Genomic DNA, 20,435 nt, shown 5'->3' on the forward strand with positions numbered 1-20,435 from the left:
TCTTATTCTAAGAAAAGAAATTAACTAGCCTGTCATCTTAAACATGCAGTAAGCTCATCCAAACTTTAACCTGCAGCATTTATGACTACTCCATTTACTGAGAATGGAACTGAGAGTTCCCTCCAGTTAATTGAGAAACACCTCTCCTTCATCCCAAACTTTTAAAATATGTCAGCCACATGAGCAAAACTTCACTGATATATGTTTATTTCTATTGGTTTCAGGGTTTTTATGACATCAAAATCCTAGCTTGACAGTGATTGAGAGCAGCTCTGTGGAGAAGGACTTGGAGGTGCTGATTAATGAGAAGCTCAACATGAGCTGGCAACGTGTGCTTACAGCACAGAAGGCCAGTTGCCTCCAGGCCAGCCAGTAGATCGAGGGAAGTTATTCTCCCTCTTAACTCCAGTCTGAGACCTCACCTGGAGTGCTGTGTCCAGTTCTGGAGTCCCCAGCATAAGAAGGTTATGGAACCATTGGTGTGGGTACAGAGTAGGGCCATGAAGGTGATCAGGGGTCTGGAGCATCTCCCGTACGAGAACAAGCTGAGAGAGTTGGGTTTGTTCAGCCTTGAGAAGAGAAGGTTTCAGGGAGATCTTATAGCAACCTTCCAGTACCTGAAGGGGGCATACAAGAAATCTGGGGAGGGACTTTTTACAAGGGCATGTAGAAATAGGACAGGGGAATAATGTCTTTAAACTGAAATAAGGCAGATATAGATTAGATGTTAGGAAGAAATTCTTCACAATGAGGGTGGTGAGGTACTGGAACAGGTTGACCAAGGAAGCTGTGGATGCCTCCTCCTTCGAATTTTTCAAGGCCTGGTTGGATGGGGCCCTGAGCAGCCTGATCTAGTGGGAGGCATCCTTGCCCATGGCAGAGGAGTTGGAACTGGATGATCTTTAAGGTCTCTTCCAACCCAAACCCTTCTATGACAGAGAGTACCTGGGAATAAAATGAGATTGCTGCACAGGGATGGAAGATATTTAGTATGTGTGTTGACTGTGCCAGTGTCTGTGCATGTAGGTAACATCATATGAAATGCTAGCACAGGTAGCACCAAGTTGAGCAAGGAATTGGTCTCATATCAGAGACCTGGAGTGATGCTCTTACTGATAATATTTCCAGCTAAGGAAACTATATAGCGGGTGAAATATGTATTTCTCTCATTTATTACATTTACCACAGGATTCAAGTTTTTGTCTATATAAGCAAAGAAAATTAGATACTCAGCTTGACCAGAGTTAGCTGTTAAAGTAGGAATAGTTATAATTGAGGGAGGAAGGGTGTCTAAAAAAAAAATAGGAGGGCTTTGGTTACAAGCATTTTAGCATAAAATTGCTGTGTAAATGAATATTTTGTTTATCTGAAGATGTTCTTCAATGGCTTTGGGTATTTTTTACAACTTCTGTTGTTATATTCGGATTAAAAAGTCTGCCTTGCATCATTTCCTCAGCCCCTTCAGGAGATAAAGCCCCTGTTTCTTTTCCCATGATAAAGAACTATATCATTTTTACTTGTTACACATTTTTTTTTGTCCTTTTCCTAATGGAAAAAGGGGAGTTATTTTCATATAAGCAATACCTTTCCTAGTTAAAAAAAAAATTATTTTGAAAGAAACAGTTTTGGATTATAGTTCTTTACCCAAGAGTTGTCTTTTTGTTTTACTGCCTCCATCTGTAACCCACAACCTTGAAAACTACTTGAAGTTTAACATGCTGCATATGCAGAGAGCACTCCAAAGAATTCATTTCACTTCAGCTCTCTTTCTCTTGGATGACATAGAGAAATACTGACACAATAGTGGTGGCTGGTGATTTTTAAGCTCACACTCACTACACTTGGATGTTGGAGCATGAACGTACTGAGTTTCCAAGAATATGGTCAAATAAGTGAACAAGATACAGATAGCATGTTTTAGTATTTGTTGCCCTTCTTTCTTCCTCCTCCTCCTCCCCAAGACAAAGCCATTGTCTTGTTGTGTGCTTCTACTCCTTGCCATTTGTCTTCTCCTTGCAAAAGCAAATACCATAGTTTATGTTAATCTATTTTGCTTTATGTTATAGTAAGCCAAGAAGAAATACAGAAATTATCACATCTAGGTGGCTTGGTGATAACTTGCTGAAATGCATTAATTTGGAACTTTCTCTTTCACACTCACCACTGCCACCTTCCAAATTTAGAAGCATTTTTTTCCACAAGAAAACACCCTACTGACTCTCCCAAAGCTATCACTGATTCTGTCTGGCATCCTACCAGCATAACAGTGATTATCATCACTATTATGTGATTCTTCAGCTTCCTGAGCAAAGACCTATGATGTTTTGCAGAAAGGAAAAGATTTCATCATCAAAGAGGAGATGAAGCTTTTGTAGTAATTTCTTCTTCTATGCCTGAATAAAACTCAAGATCAAGAGCTTCCCTGGTGATCTGCTTTCAGTCCTTTCCCACCTGGTCCAACAAATGTAATATTACAGTGACTGAATTCCCTTGAGACTGCGATCATTAAGATTTGTGCCGAAACATGCACACCATGTTTTAAAAATCAGCCTGCCGCTAACACTGGGAAAAGTAGCCATCTGGAGTTACCTGCAGAGATTTAAGACAGTAAATTGACACAGGACCAGAGCGTTAGTAGGTCTCTATAGTTGCTGTCCTCCCAGCAGGTGTCTATAAGTTGCTGCAGTGCTTTACACCTGATTTTCAGAACATAAAGCTGAACATGATGATGTTCTTGACCAGCATAAATACCAATCATTCATGCATAACATTCATGAAATTAAGATATGATTTTATTGCTGTTAACCTTAGTGAGATCTGAATGCAGGAGACTAGTGTTAGTGGAATTCATAACAATCTACCATTGGATTTTGCCTTCAGATTTAGGCTGGCCTCAAGGAAAGATCATTAGAATCAGGTTGCTCATTTACATATCTGATGATTTGTATCACTTACCTTTTCTCAGTTAGCTCTTGAACGTGCAGGTTCTGCATTATGATGGACTCTGGCATTTGCAGCCATGAGATGAACTTCCTGATTTTCATGTCTACACCCTTCAAAATTATTAAGTTACTTGCTTTTCTTGTTATGAAGAGCAAAGAGCTCCTTTGGATTTTTTGAGGTGGCTGGGGAAACACAGGAGTGGTACAATTATTTTCTTTTTAATTTCCCCTTTTACTCTAACAAGTACTCAAAGGTATTTGGTAATTTATAGTCATCATGTAACAATTTTACTTTCTATCATCAAATGATTGAAATATTTTTTTATTTACATGAAATATGGACTTATTAATTCTGTTATATATGAAGAGATGAGAAAAGGCTGAAATCACCTGGGATTCCTGTCAGCCATGTAGAAGCATTCCCCGGATTTAAGGATTTTAAGCAAAAACACATTTGTAGACATTACATGATGTTGAAACAAAAGGGAAACGTGAGACTTTAATTATCTTTTACTGCTACCTTACGGAGATGGGTACCCTCTGGTTCACAAGTAGTTCAGCTTTGGCAATGTTTCATGGTTTATTGATGTGTTTGCTATTGTAAAAGGTTTTATAAGGTAAACATTAGCAAAACAAATGACTTCTGAGCTTGGTAAAAGCTCCCTATGTGTAAATGAACCCTAATAGAATCTCTGGTGATTGATGAAAAGCATGAGCACTCTTGCAGCTGCTCCAGTTCGAAAGGTAGTGTGTCACATCTCAGCTTTGGTGTTAACATTCTAGCCATGTTTTCTTTAAGGACGAAGTATATCTGTTTGGTGGAACTGGAGGAAGCACAAGTTTTGTTATTACTAGAAGATGTATAAATGTTCCTTAATATTAAACTAAAATTTAACTTACCTCTCTTTCAAGTACTGTATGTCCACTGCAGTAATGAAAGAGCAGTTCAAATGGAAACACATTTTCTTACCTGTGGAACTCCTGGGAATTATCAAAACCAAGTTTGTTTTACATGTTTGGTTTTATTCCAAATTATGTCTTGTTATGCAAATAAACTGAGGTCTAACAAATGGTCATTTTAAAAAATCATAATTGTGTTTCACAAAATGTGTGATGGTTACTCTCAGGGTATTTAGAAACTTGCAGCTGCTACTCTGAAGGCTTTAGCATCCCTAAAGAGAAAGAACTTAATGCTATACAATGGCCAAATTTTACTTAATGGCCTGAACAAGCTGCAGACAACTTGTTGTCTTATCTGTCATATAAGCCAGCTGTATGTGGTCTTGACAGATTTCAGAGCATTGGGAGCTTACCCTCATCTATGGACAGTCTATAATAACACTAAACAGCACAAACCAGCTATCCTACATCTTTGTTTTGCACTTCCAGTCCAGCAAGAGTCACACTCTGCCAGCTGAACGATGAAGAGCAGAAAGTTCCCAGACCACCCCAAGCGCAGGCTTTTGGCAAGTGCCTCGTGGAAGGAGAACTGCCAGCCATCCAGCACTAACTAGAAGGAGGTCTCTTTGCATGACCTCCGTGGCATAAAGAGGCTCAAGTAAACAGAAATATCTAGCCAGAAAACAAAGTAGTGGAGAAGAGGCATACAATTGACAGGAGGAGAACATATGCCAGCAGGCATACAGATTTGTGCTTCCGCTAGAACTGAATTTATAATGTTGTCATAAAATTAGCCACAGACCTCTGAATGAGACAATAATTTCTTTTTAAAATTGAGTTAATTGGCGCAGCTTTATTGTTGGGTGGATTTTAATTGCCTTCTACTCTAATTACTCTTCTAGTAATTGCAATCTTTAGTAAAATAAAGGAACACTCAGAAGAAAGACCTTGATAAATTTCCCTTCTAAGGCTGGTCTAGCCTGAAAGTTTATGAGTTTCTCTTTCCTTATCTAGATTAAAAAAAAAATCAAAATTCTAAAATTTATGGAGAACTGAATACTTCCTTTTAAAACTTACAAGTTTAATATATAATGTTTTGTAAATAATTCTGAATGATAAAAGAACAATTCTTCAGGTTTTCTCTACATTACTGCCATGATTTCAGTTAAATACGAATACCAAAAAAATTATTAAATTTATTGCAAAGGGTTTATGCATGTTTACTCTCTTAATCTGATTTATCAACACTAAAGCTTTCATTTTAAAAAATAGGAATTTTTCAGTAGAGATACATATTCAATATTCTGTTCTAATAGGAATATAAATGAGGAAGTTCCTGGTTATGGGCTGCAGTATTTCACTACAAACGAGCTGACTGATAATGGCTTTTTTTTCCTTCTGTATAATAACTGAGTTAGTTTTACCTACTACTAATCAAAAATAATTAAAAAAAAACAATCAAATCATGCTTTCCAAATAAAATAAAATATCTGTTTAAGGACTCCAGGTGATACGGAACAAACACTATTTGAGAAATTATATAATGCTTACAAATTCTTTTCTGTCTGAGCACTGTTGATCTCAGTTTTCAGGTACAAGATTGCCCTTGTTTCCTGGAAAATAAAGTTCTCTGTCATTCAGTTTATTAGTTCTTCCTCAGTAATCGTATATCATGTTGATGTTACCTCCTTCTTTTCTTATCCAAGTCTCACTAGATTATTCTTTAGAGGATTTAAGTTTTTATATGTTTTGATCATTTGAATAGAAAGAAGAAACATTTTGATCTACATTGCTTTTTCTGGTCTTAAAATCAATGATCTTATTTAGAAACTAAAAAAACATTCATCCTTACAAATGTTATATTTTACGGAGTTTGGTCTCTTTTCTGCTCCTAATGTGACATAAAACTTCCAGGTTTTCAGAATAGGAATATGGATTTGGTCTTGAAACAAATAATTTCAGTGAAAAACGTAATTCTTACTAAAACTATTTTGCATAAAAGAAGTATCCACTGAGGTGAGAATTTAGAGCTGAAGGAATAAGAGGTAATTACAATAAAAGCACTTTCAAAAATAAGACAGATGTATAACAACTTGATCTCAGCAACAGTTACCCACTCACAATTACTATGAAGGCTGAGTTTTCTCTTTCTAGTCAAATCCCACTATGATAATGTTTGTCCTGGATTTTTTATTTCACACTGGGCAGTAGAAGGTATCTCAACAGGCAGAATTTTGGACAGATGCTTGCAAATCTGGCTGTGTCAACTCATTGTCAAGGAAATTTCCCAGCACGACTATTCAAACATATACCTGAAAAAAGATTGGAGACCTGACAGCCTTCTGTGATGAAAGGACTTTGTAAAATATCTATCATGGCTGGATGGCAGCAACGAAAATGTGATTCATGTAATGCCAAGGGCACTTCATAATCTGTAATCCAAAAAAACCACCCTAGAATTAAACATGTATTTAATGGCTGTAACACAAAGATGCTATATCTTGTTTGCAAAATTGGAATATAGACTCACTCTACTTGGTTTATCAGATACTACAAAAATAAATAGATGTCATTTGATCCTTATTGCAAAAATTGCATGTTACATGCTTCTCCACAGTAACTTTGCCAGTCTATACAAAATTTTGCCACCTGTTGTAGTCCTTTGCAGACAAGTCAGCTGTGATAGAGCTGTTCATGCTTCTGTGAGTGCAAGAAAACAAAAAGATAGTTAGTTTAATATTATGATGGCTTTGTCTACAGGTTCTAAATCAGTATTAAAAAACGGAAGCTTTGCACTAGAGTTAAGGGCAGACCGAGCTGTGTTCAGGTCAAACTGGATGTGCCCCAGCTTTTTTAGAGTGGCAGTCTTGCAGTTCAGCATATTCTCACTGCTTCTCCCAAATGGTCTTTGCAGATAATGCCTCCACCTTTCAACACCAAGCCTCCACACATGTGCGCCGACTATACCACTTCTAATCTACAGAGCTACAGTGCTAATTTTTTAGCACAGCTCAGAGATGAAATATGTACATTTTGATGGTGGAATAGGAGAAAGCCAGTTTGAGGAGCAGGCAGGGATTCTTTCTTTCCTCTTTTCGTAGTGAAGAATTGTAGATGCCCAAAATGAATGCAGGCTGTTTAAAATTATGGACTTTTTTACAGACTTACTTCTCTTTCCTGTTAAAATAGTCTTAAAATATCAGAAAAATAGATATTTTGGCATTGGTCAAACAAAAATATTCATTTGTGCAAAAAGTTTATTTTAAGTTTTGATTTAGCATCATTTTCCACCATTTTCTTTCTTGCTGGAAGACAGCTTATCCACCTGACCTCTAATGAAATACAAAGGAAGTGGTTACTTAACCCAGTATTACCAGTAATCATTTCTATCTGAGCAAGACAACTGCAACTTAAAAGAAAAATGTCCAATATTGTATTTTACATGCATTTTACAGTCATATTGGGAGACATATTTACAAAGAATATGTTGCAATACAGCAATGATGTGTACAGAAATTTTCAAGATGACATTTCAAATAGGATTTTGATATTGTCTAATTAAAAAGAAAATCCTAGTATATTTCAGCTATAATCTGATAGGCAACTCATACCACTTTACCTATCTATGTTTGCTTTTTTTTATATTTTTCCCTTTGTTGGTGCTGTGAAGAGCATATACTATTAAAAATATAGAGAGACTTTGGGGGGTATTTGTTGAAAGAGGTGTAAAAAGGGGCTTGTGCCTGCTGTTTTTAAAACACGTGGGACATGTTCATGTGGAAATTGTTTGACCAATTCTTTACTTTTGTCAGGAGAGTGAGAAATAAAGTGAAGTTACAGTGAACCCATCTGGCCAAGCAGGAAAATCCGGTTTAATTGCTCCATTGCCAGAAATGTTAAATCACTTCCTGAGAATGCAATTCATTTCAAACATGTGGAACTCATTGGAAGAAGGTCTCCAGTGAGTTTAAATCTGTACTGAAGATGAGAGCATTTCTCATAAGTAACAATCATGCTTTCCCACTGGGTAGCATGTAGCGGTATGTGTAGCTGTATTAACAGAAAACTAAATCAATAGTAGGGCTTCAAGAAACAACAGAACTTTCTTACAGAATTTTTAGCTCCTTTTCTATCTCAATTTGGCAGAACCACACTCAGTTTAGAAAACAGACATATCTGAAACTATCCTCTAAGTTGTCGTTGTACTTTGCAGATAAAGAGTAATAGTTTTTTGGAGGGTATTTTTCGTTTGGTTTGATTTTTTTTAATCAGTGGGGTGAGTTTGGTTTTTTGAAACTTGATATTTACTATATATTTTTATAACATAGGAAAATTTACAGGTTTTCTGTAAAATAAACAAATCTAAACCAATCATATTTATTTGTATTTGTAAAGAATTAATGAGTGGGACTTGCTTGTTTATATATGCTATTTTAAAGAAAACATCTTTCATAACTCTTTATCAGTTACCAGAATTTTTATCAGAATTTTTATCAGAAGTTATCAGTATGCTACAGTATCATGTTCTCAGCCTTACATTCATGTCAATTGCAGTCTTTACATTGAGAATAATATTGATACTCTTTGGAAAAAAAATATACTTCCCATTCTGTTCTAAAGAAAATATTTTACATTCATTTATTTGATGATTCTAAATGGGCTTTTTTAGAGATAATTTCTTTTATCCTTTTTCTTACTTGAGTCCATATGGATTTAAGAAAATATTTGTTCTTGGAAAATACTATACTTTTTTATTTCTCAATTAGTCAATAAGACCAAACCAGAGAAAATTAGTTCTTCTAATTTTAAAAGCACGAGAAGGAAATGGAACCAAGCTTTGCTGAAAAAGTGGGCTAAGTCTTATATCAGAGAGAAAACTGAGGCAATAAAAAGAGTTCTCTGTGTTGACATGATGCACTACAAAGTAGTGAAAAACTATGGTGATAGGTAGCCACAATGAGGCCTCTATCTTAATTATTCTAAGAATCAATGGTGGAACTCTAGAATTCAGCAGAAAAAAAAATTGGCACTTTAGTCTCATCTTCAGCCACGTAGTTTTTTTCTTCAGTCCTTCAGACCTATTTAGTAATTTCCCTGTGGAATTTTGTGGGCATGTATTCTAGGATGATTTCAAAATGTGATCATTGGGATATCCTGTTAACTCCATCTCCTCCCTTTTCTCTCAATCCTTGTTTTTTGACAGTAATTAGTTTCATAAGAGATTGTAAACTACTCAAATGGGAATTATATATTTCTCTCCAGATTGCTTAACACAGTGAGACCTTACTGCTTTCCAGACTTCTGGTCACTCACAAAATCTATGTTAAGATTTTGTAATGTTTCCTTAATATTCTTATTTTTTAATAAAGGTAATTTTTTTTTTAGGCTATGCCAGTTATTTCGGAGAAGGAAAAGGCTGGTGAGTAAATATTTGCTTATTTTCTCATTTCCTTGTATTTGTTTTGTGGGATACAGTGTTACTTAATTAAGTAACAAAAGAGGAGCTTCAACCATGGGGTTTTGAATGTGTAGGGTTACAGATCTGACAAGTCTGTGTAAAAGTTATTCATTGTGAACTGAATAGTATATTTTCTCTTTCTGAAAAGCAGTCCGGCTTTCTGTGTGATACTAATAAAGATGTTTGAAACTATCCTCCACAGTAACCAGCTGAATTGCAGCTGCCCCTTACATGTCAGTCTTCCTCTACTTACTCACTTGTTACTTAGTGTTAAAATCTATTTTTATTAATTTGATGTCTTTATTTACAAATATGGGTGTCAATGGGTTTGTCCAAGTCTGTGGAATGCAATGACTTAGTGCGAACTCTACTGCTGGTGTTTAAGAATGGCAGGAAATTTCAGTTATATCATCTGGAGTATTTTAGTTCTTCTTTTGATATTGAGGGGTTGTTTTACTATTCTGTTTGATACATTCCCTGAACACTATACATACTTTGGTGTTGGTATGTGAAATATACTAGTGACTGCCTGCTAGACACTGTCAAATGGGTGTATTGTTTTGGTAAACCCTAGGGAACACCTCTCAGCACTGTAGCTCCCTGGAATCTCTCTGGTTTCTTCATAATATATTTTAACTAGTAGTTTGCTACTGTATTTCAAATATCACTTGCAAAGTACCTCAAAAATATTCAAATGCCACCTGGCATTCTGATTTATGTCTAATTTTAGTTGGTAACATTTTCTTGATGTATCCTGGTTTGTATCACATCTTTACTTTTGGAATGGGTTGAAATAAAAAAATAATTTTTTTGAGAAAAAAGACACAGCGTTAACCAGTCCTGTAAAATCTGTTGAGTAGTTTGGTCAGGAGGTTGCTATTTTAGCTGTTGAAGTTCATAAATAATTCCCAAACTCTAACCCATATTTAATAATCATTTTCTTTATAGATGTTGCAGGTGGTATTATTTGGTATTTCTTTTTCTGAGAAAGCTTATATTTGGCTACATCCTTCAGATTATGTCCAAACATGTGAACTGATTGTAACTGGCCCTGCTATTAGCAGCTAATTTCAAATTCTTTGTCAAGCAACCATGCAGTATTTTAAGATCTGTACATCATTAGCAATTATGTACCATATAAGACTAAAAGTTATCTGAAATGAAAAGTCTTCAGGGCACAACTATGTAGTTACCCCAGCTTTATACCAGAGGAACAGAGTTGCAACAAGTATTTGTCATATCTAGAGTCTTGTGAAATCAGAAATTAAGTTCTATGTTTGCTTCTTCAGTGTCAAAACTACCTATCACATTCTTGTTGGTGATAGTATGAAATAAATTTATTTTTGACATACACTTCATAACACATACATATACATATGAATCTGTCTTTCTCTTCCTTCTTCCTGCGCAGACTTCAGTGCTATGTTTTTTTGTGGACAGCATTATACTTATTACCACAGATATTAGGTGGAACTTCTTGCCATGTGGAGTCAGTTTACTAACATTTTCATGTACATGAGCAAAAGCTAGGTTGTGAATGGAATTGTGCTTGCCTTTTAATCAGTTCTGGCTTCTGTGCCAGTATTTGCAGCAAAACAACTCACAAGATTAAGAAGTTTTTTGGGAAATATTAAGTATGCATAGGAAGATGGTGATTTAAATCAGGCATATTGACTGAAGGCACTTGGTTCTAGCGTTAGTTAGTGCTATTTTTTACAAATGTGATTGGATCTTGATTCAGAAATTCATATCTTATATTTTGCAATTTAACTAGCCTTTGTTTGATCATTGCTGCAGCTGAACAGATAAATTGCATAGCATAAGACTCATGAATGATGAACCCATAACTAAAGTGTGAAATCCTTCAAAAAAGAATACAGCATATTTTCATGTCTGCTGTAAGAGAATAAAACAAATACTAATTCTGATATTTGCTTGTAAATAGCAACAATCTAACTCCTTCTATTTTATATTACTACACAGAGACTAAAACGTCTTACAAAATATTACATAGCAAAAAGAAGTTCTTTCTTTTATGCAGACAGTGATAACACAGTAGGTAAAGTGATTGGATAGCACTGGATTAAAATTAAAATTGGATTAACAATCACTCAAATTGTCCAGCCAAACATCTTTTATTATTTTGAGAATTTGAAGTAATAATTTCTTGTAGCTCCCTCTTTCCTACTTAATCGTATTTGGTTTCATCTGGGAATGGAATGAGAAATGCAAGGAAGTAGAAAGGCTGATATTTCAATGTTTCTGGTCCAGAAATTCTATATACATCAATAAAAACCCATTCTGGCAAGGCTTATATTCTGTAGACTCCAGATATTTTGATACTTTCAAACGTTTTTCCTGTCAGCAACCAATCATTTAGAACCTTTCTACAGTGGGAAGTGCAACACAACCTGCAATTGCAGGCAGAGTCCTTTTGGCAAAAATCTATAAATGATCAGTGTATCGAGCAGAACATCAGTCACCCCTATCTGTATACACTGTTATTTCACATTATGTGAATTTAAGGCATTGCAAATTATTTTCTGTGGCATCTGCTATTTCTGAATAATGCATTTTTAAGAAGTCTCAATGCTGTTGACATTTCTGTCAATGGAGAAAAAAAGAAATCTTGAACATTTTTAATGCAGAAGTCAAGATTAAGCAACGTACATAGTCATGGAAATTGATAGCTCAAGCCAAGTGCTGACTCAGGCCTGGGATTATCAGCACCTAAATTAAGATTATTTTATGTATTGCCATGCCTTGATTTACCTTCTTGCACATTGTGATTTTTGTTCTCAAATTCTGTTCACAAACTATGAAGAAATTTGAGGGATGGAGTGTTCATCTCACCTGTCAATAACAAAGGTATCTGTATCAGAGTTAGTGGTGTTTTCTTCACTTACAGTATAAAAATAGTCAAAGTGAAGCTTTGGCATTTGGTTTACTCTTGTGAATCACACAGGAGATTTCATGAATGATACTGGTTAACCTTCCACTAACTGTAGAGTCAAGGTAGCTTCTAACATAGGTATCAATATTCAGTACGATGAATCGACTGTGAGGGTCCTAATTCAGGGCTATCTTTGGTTTCTGGAGCACTGTTCCCCAAAACAAAGGTGAAATTACTGTAAGGCAATTTTAGAAGTATTGCCTAAGTCTGTTTACAGACCTACTTCATGATATCCAAATTTACCCTCAAATATTTGTAGAGAATAGTGAACTCTTGCTAGTGACTTAGCAATATTGCTACAATAGAGCCAGCAAGAGCAATACAGTGAATATCCACATCTGGTCAGGGACTAGCACAGCTTATTTCTCTTGAGGTGATGAAAATATGTGCTCTCACATAAACAGGGCAGAAGGTTTAGTCTAGCCCTAAATAAATATTAACACCACGGGTCCATAATGTTCAGCATTGTAATAAATATTTTTTTCCTGGGCATAAAACAACTGCCATGTGGTATTTTAATGAACACACATTTAGGAGAGTTGTTGCTCTAAAAATAAAATATGGTTTAAGTCATTGAGAACTACATTTTAGTTCTTAAGTGCAAACTTGGATCAGTTAAAAAACACAGAATCATAGAATCATGGAATCATTGATTAGTTTGGGTTGGAAGGGACCTTAAAGATCATCTAGTACCAACCCCCACTGCCATGGGCAGGGACACAACCCTCTAGTTCAGGCTGTTCAAGGCCCCATCCAACCTGGCCTTGAATCATGTCTGAACATGAGCCAGCAGTGTGCCCAGGTGGCCAAGAAGGCTAATGGCATCCTGGCTTGTATCAGAAATGGCGTGACCAGCAGGTCCAGGGAGGTTATTCTCCCTCTGTACTTGTCACTGGTGAAACAGCTCCTTGAATCCTGTGTTCAGTTCTGGGCCCCTCACCATAAGAAGGATGTTGAGGCTCTGGAGCGAGTCCAGAGAAGAGCAATGAAGCTGGTGAAGGGGCTGGAGAGCAAGTCTTATGAGGAGCGGCTGAGGGAGCTGGGGTTGTTTAGCCTGGAGAAGAGGAGACTGAGGGGAGACCTTGCTGCTCTCTACAACTACCTGAAAGGAGGTTGTAGAGAGGAGGGAGCTGGCCTCTTCTCCCAGGTGACAGGGAACAGGACAAGAGGGAATGGCCTCAAGCTCTGCCAGGGGAGGTTTAGGCTGGACACCGGAAAAAATTTTTCACAGAAAGGGTCATTGGGCACTGGAACAGGCTGCCCAGGGAGGCGATTGAGTCACCTTCCCTGGAGGTATTTTAAAAATGGGTGGATGATGCGCTCAGGGACATGGTTTAGTGGCTGATAGGAATGGTTGGACTAGATAATGCTGGAGGTCTTTTCCAGCCTAGTGATTCTGTGGTTCTGTGACTTCCAGGAAGGGGGTGTCTACAACTTCCCTGGGCAACCCATTCCAGTGCCTCACCACCTTCATTGTGAAGAATTTCTTCGTAATGTCTAATCTATATCTATCTTCTTTCAATCTAAAGCCCTTATCCCCTGTCCTATTTCTACATGCCCTTGTAAAAAGTCCCTCCCCAGATTTCTTGTGTGACCCCTTCAGGTACTGGAAGACCACTATAATGTCTCTCTGAAACCTTCTCTTCTTAAGGCTGAACAAACTAAACTCTCTCAGCTTGTCCTCATACGGAAGGTGCGCCAGCCCTTTGATCACCTTCATGGCCCTACTCTATACCTATTCCAATGGTTCCATATCTTTCTTATACTGGGGACTCCAGAACTGGACACAGTACTCCAGGTGGGGTCTCACAAGAACAGAACACAGGGTCAGAATCACCTCCCTCAACCTACTGGCCATGCTTCTTTTGATGCAGCCCAGGGTATGGTTGGCTTTCTGTGCTGCAAGCATGCATTGCCAGCTCATGTTGAGCTTCTCATCAATCAGCATCCCCAAGTCCTTCTCTGCAGGGCTGCTCTCAGTCACATCATCCCCCATCCTGTAATGAAACCACAGATTGCCCCAACCCAGGTGTAGGATCTTGCACTTGGCGTTGTTGAACCTCATGAGGTTCACACAGGCCCAATTTCCCAGCTTGTCCAGGTCCCTCTGGATGATACCTCATCCTTCTGGTGTGACAACTGCTCTTTCTATAAGCAGTACCCACAGGATGCTCTGTTTTCACAAAGTCACTAAAGGTTCATCCATACAGAATTTATTTTGAATCTAGAGGGAACATGAAGAAATTAATCTGACTGGCTACAGGCTATCAGTTTCCACATAAACTGGAGAGAAATACAAGTTAATTGACACAGTTACTGGTCTTCTGGCTGCTTTGTGGCATCTCTAGCTAGAATTCTAGAATAAAGTGGGCAAAATGAATTATTAATTGTTCCTTTTTGTAGGTATAGTATCTAGGTTTAGCAGAACACTCTTCTTAGTGTCTTTGTGAGACCTTAATATGAAGTACCGGTTCCTAGCTATTTGAAGAAGGACACAAATACTGAGGTCCTATGCCTGAACAGGAAAACAGGTAGGTTTTGGAAGGTTAAAACAAATTCCATGAGGTCATTTCACAGTAATAAAGCATATCTGAAGTATCTGAGAACTAACAGAACCTCTTCTGCATTCTGAAATATTTAGCCTTCTTCATTTTTCTTGTTCTACCTGTACTATTATAGGTCGTACATGTGGACCCACTTTTTTGCTTGTTTAGAAAAATTTTTAAAATCAATATGTGCCATTATTATCTTCAAAAACATTTAATTTTGTTCATGTCTTTAATATAGTCAGTATTATCCAGTCTGGATGGATCCTGTCCAGCCTCTGTAGGCTACCTGCCCCACTGCTGTAGTATCTGCATGGAGGAGACTGTTTTCCTTACACCCAGCCTGATCCTTTCTGGTTTCATTTTATGCCTGTTGTCTCTTGTCATCCTCACATGCACAATATGAACAGCTGAGCTCTGTCTTCTTGTTGCCTTCCCATGAGGTCCTGGGAAGCTGCTGGTAGGACCCCAAAAGCCATCTCTTCAAGCTGAACAAGTTCTGTGGCCTCAGCTCACAGGCTAGGTGATCCAGACCCTGAGCAAGCTGGTGGCCCTCCCCTGGACTTGATTTTTCTTATATTTTTTCTTGTTCTTTCTTATATTGAGAGGAGCTGGAAACTAGACTCACTTTTGCAGATGTGGTCTAACAAGCGCTGAATAGAGGGGGAAAATACCTTCCCTCCATCTACAGGCAATACTTTTATTGATACATCCCAGGATGCTGCCAGGACACACTGCTGGCTCATACTCAGCCTACTGTCTGCCAAGACCCCAGGGCCTTTTCCACAGAGCCATTCTCCAGCCAATTTTTTTATCATTTATTTAAATCCCAACAGTGTTAAATTTTAACAGTGTTATATCCCAACTTGCAAACAAAAATGTCATGGGAAACAATGTTTCATGACTGAGGTCTTTGCTATTGAAACAGAAAATGCAACAGACTGCTTATGAATTTGTTACTTTCAGCAAATTCAACCTATTATTACATTATAACCAGTTATAATGTTCTCACATTTTAGAACACCACCATAGAGAGTGTAAGCTGGTACTCAGTATATTCTGTCTAGTAGCCTATATTTAATCTTTTATTGCATTGGGCACCAGATATATTCTAAAAAAGGTAGTTTCTCACCAAAAATAGCTTTTGAATGAAAGCAAATAGGAAGAAGTTGTTCTGCCTTTCCTTTTTTTGGCTATAGTAAGACTAACTGAGAATGGTGATAACCAGTTAATCAAGTTAATTTTAGCATAATTTTGTTTGGACTGAGTTCATGGTAAAGACCTGTTTGAGTCAGATGAAATACAAACTAGCTCACAGTACCTCATTGGTACTGACATGTAACCACTAGGCCATGGTTTCCAACGTAGCGATGCAACTATTGATTTAGAAATCAGGTCATGGGCTTTCTTTTTCAGTGAGCAGAATTCGGGTCAGTTTCTGAAAAGCAAGGATGTCCAGTGCCAAATTTTAAAATTAAATTTTGGCCACATTTTCAGAGGTATTTATGTACCTGAAGACGAAAAACAAGGTCTCTCTTGTAACACCCGCTAATTGTACGCTGATTCCCAGTAAAGGTTACCGCTGGGCAGTAAAATCTGCACATGAGACATAACTTTGAAGGTATGTAGTCATTTCTGAAAAATTTAATAATCTCTTCATTACTTATTTGGGTTCCTAGACAACATTCGAAACATCTGTGAGATCATATTATGTTCCTGTGTTTGAATTTGAAATTAGGACTTGGACTGCTTAGTTGCTTCAGAGTTGGAGAAGATGAACTGAAGAGCTGAATAATTTTAAATAATCTTTAATATGAAGAGCTTAAAGCAATTAAGAAAGTGTGACAAGATAACTTTTCTCTTTTCCATCTGTTAAAACAGAAGAGGAAAAAATGGTTTCAGTCTCAGATGACTAGGGACGTGGGCCTCCACCAGGCCAGCACAGGGCTTTGTTGTTTATGTATTTTAGTTACTTACATGCACATTTTAAACTCCTGTCTTATTAGAATAAAAAGCTCGTTTTCTCAAATCCTTAAGGGGTAAAAAAAAACCAAGCCTTTGATGTTTGATGAGAAGACATGCTTATTTACATTCCTCAAGGGACATTCTCAAAACTTAGGTGAGAGACACCCAAACCCACACTTTCGATTAGGTGCACCTGGAGGCAATGTGCCTTCCTGTTGTGGAACCATCCTTGACAGCACAGTGGTAGGACTGTACATAACTGCAGCACCACAGGTTGCTCAGAGTGGATTTTTTTCCTTATTAGAGTTGTTGTTTGTGCTCCAAATTCCTTCTGATATAGCAAGTGATGCTTGAGAGAGTTGCTATATCTGCTTTTAGTATGTTCAGCCTAAACAGGTAAATCTTTTATTGCCTACAAACTTAAAGATGCTAATCTTATCTGACAAAAGGTGTTTCTCACTATTTTGAAGATTTTAAATACCTTGTGATATCTAGTAGTCAAGTTTAGCCATTGTCTCAAATCTCCTCTGCAAATACTCTTGTAAAGTCAGATTGCTTTTGCACACATGAGGAAGTGGCAATCAAATCAAGTGCTTATTCTCTAACAAATGGTAGAAGCCACTGGTCTTTAAAATGCATCAGTGTACAGTCCTTTTATGCAAAGCTAGTCAGTTGCCACACGCAAATGTTTTATTACCATCTTCAATCCACCTTTGTCTTGATTTTGGCTGTTACTGGATGTCCTCTTATGACATTTTAGAAAAGAATCAGATAACTGCATGAACTTGTTACTTAGTTCATAAGTATTGCAAATAAAGAAAGAACTGAAACAAATCAAGTTTATTGATAGACACAACTGCCATGTGGCCTATAAACTATAAATCTGCAAGGAGTTATTCCTTGAGGTAGTCATTCCAGTTACTAAGCTTGTAAGAAGTTCTTTGCTAAAAACAAGTCTAAAATGATTTCTCTGAAACTGTCTCTGAGTAACAGCCTCTTCAGTTCAATTGGTAGAAATTACCATATAGCTCAATCAATGCTGCTGCTGTGCTTTGGCCTAAAAGAAGAGGATATACTTGGTAACCAGTTTCAGAATGCTAGCCAGATATATGACATCTCAGTAGCTGCCTATAGGTAGAATTAAAAGGCAAAGAGAAAGTAATCAGGAATTTCAATACATATCCAAATACAGGCTTGAAACTAGAAAATAGCAGTTGAAATACCTATTAAAAGGCAAGGATAAAATAAAATAAAATAAAATAAAATAAAATAAAATAAAATAAAATAAAATAAAATAAAATAAAATAAAATAAAATAAAGTAAACCACTGTTTCCTCCTTGCAGGTTGCCTAACTTACAGTGTTATCATGGAATCAGTGTTTGCCTATGTTGCAAGGAAGAAGAAAGAAAGATTGACACTTTTGTCAAGAATTTGTTATCTATCAATTGACTTATGTAGAGCACTGTTTACAGAATGAAGCCTATGCCTATACTAAAAAGATTTTGTTCTTGTAGTTACCATGGGAGGTTCTCAAAGCAGTGATGAAACTCCAGAATATTCAGAGAGTGTCATGGACTCTTTTTGGTGGTATAGCCCATGCTTACTCTTTGAGTGGAACAATATATTTTGTCTCAGCATAAGTGCATCTTCAGCAGGGCTCTGTTTCTCATTCATAACTGATATACCCACCCTGACAAGTCCTTAAAGTGTATATCACATTAATCAATTTTATCAAGTATGATTTCATCATTATTAAGGCATTTATGGCTGGAAAATGATTGGAAAGTTGAAACAGACTCGTGGTAATAATCTCTATTTTTCCTAAAATTTCTTTCACCCTTCTAGGGGATGATCTCTGACTTGTGCTTTTCGTAAAAATCACCCTTACAGCTTAAGTCTGACTCTAGTTTTAAAGCACGGATCCAGACTAGCATTTATAGGAAAAATTGTCTTCTAGCAGCCATTCAAATAACTGTTGCAGGATCAGACAATAATAACGGGTCAAATAGAAGGCCGTGTTACAAAAGTTAGTAGGATTTACTGCTAGCTTGGAAGCGCCACTGGCTATTTTGGTCAGGGATTTAATACCCGCCATTCCTTCCAACAGTAAAAGTTTTTTCACCTCATCTCTGCTTTTGTTTTCCAGTTCAGAGGTTGTCCATGTTTGATTGCTCTGTGTTGATAACCATTTGACATTTTGTGCAACTGCTTACCTGTTCCTGTAAGAGAATGAGAGATCAAATAAAGGTTCAAAAATTCAACACAAACAAGGGGAGACATTTCTCCACAATATCTAGAACTGACCTATGAGGCTCCTTGCCTCAGTATATTGCAGATGCAAGTTTTCCACAAGTTTACAAAAAACCTAGACAAACAAATGACAGAGAAATTGATTTGATTAACATAACACTTCCCTCAATTAAATTAATGACAGTCTTACCACTGTTTTTTCATACGATTTACCCAAATCACAACCTTCAAAACTTGCTCAAGGTGACAAATTATTATCACAATATTTCCAGTGGATAAGTCTCTGTGCAAATATTAATTTGTAATGTGTCAGAACTGGTATTTTGTAGTAAAAATGTAACAAATATTCAGCCCTACTATGTACACTGAATATATTTTTATTACATGAGTGTTTCTTATGTTTTGTAAGACAAGTGCATTTCCTCCAAATAACAGTACCAACTACCCACCATCAAATTAAGAATACTATGTAACTTGTACAGCAACAGTGGAAGTCCTCTACGACTCAGGAATATCTCTAGCAATAATTAGAGGGATTGCAAAATTTGCAGAAATCAATCAATGGTCAGAATACAATTAAGTCAAGGCAATTCTTCAGCTGAGTAAAGAGAAAAAAAAAATACGAGCATATCTCATAAGAGTATAAAAACACATAACAGAAGACCAGACTAGAAACTGTAAAGGGATTTATATACGTTACAGTTGTAACCAACAATTGGCATCATGTTGCTTTTAATGAGGAATGGGACACTGAAAAACTAGCCAAGAACGATTCCAATCTAAGAAGTTGCTACGTATATTAACTTTTGCAGTACATTTCAAAGGCATTTCCAAAGAGGCAATGTATGCCACATTAGACAAACTAAGAGGAATAAGAAACAGACATCTGTTCATAAAACAAATCTAGATAAAAATCTTCAACAAAGTAAATTGCATTTAGTTATATTAAAAGACTGAGAGATAAGAAATGAGCCACACTTTTTTTTTCCCCTCAGAGTCATCCTTATACCTTAAGTAAGCTAAGTTAACTCTACTGATCCATAAAAAGAATTCCACATCTGGAAAATCTTTGCAACATCTGTGTTGAGGTTTCATGTTTTTTGGTGCTTTGTTCACCAGTTCCCATGACTCTAGCTTAAACCTCTCTGTTATTGTCTTAAGTGCATTCCTGTTCAACTGAAGAGTTGGTGATAATTTCATTTCCTGAGATCTGATATTTAAACTTCCTTACCTGTTTTCCTTAAAGAAAACAAAACAAAACATTAAAAATAAAGCAACACACACAAAAAAAAAAGACAAAGTAAGTGCCCTTGTAGTATTCTGCAGTATGAACGATCTTTTTAATCAACTGAAGTGAGGTGGAGAATTGTAATTGTCAAAGATAACAGACAAATAAATGTGTTGTTATTGTAGACTTCCA

General features: G+C 36.7%; 1 protein-coding gene across 2 annotated transcripts in view; it reads left to right on the forward strand.

Moving 5' to 3' along the window:
• DLC1 (DLC1 Rho GTPase activating protein) overlaps positions 1-20,435 on the forward strand; it is a 219,971-nt gene that overhangs the window by 84,829 nt on the left and 114,707 nt on the right. For both annotated transcript variants that reach the window (XM_069856003.1, XM_069856004.1), the window contains exon 5: positions 9,228-9,261. In XM_069856003.1, the coding sequence (XP_069712104.1) occupies positions 9,228-9,261 (34 nt within the window). The remainder of the gene's footprint in view (positions 1-9,227; positions 9,262-20,435) is intronic.

This window comes from Phaenicophaeus curvirostris, chromosome 4, assembly GCF_032191515.1.
Source record: "Phaenicophaeus curvirostris isolate KB17595 chromosome 4, BPBGC_Pcur_1.0, whole genome shotgun sequence".
Lineage (NCBI taxonomy): Eukaryota > Metazoa > Chordata > Aves > Cuculiformes > Cuculidae > Phaenicophaeus > Phaenicophaeus curvirostris.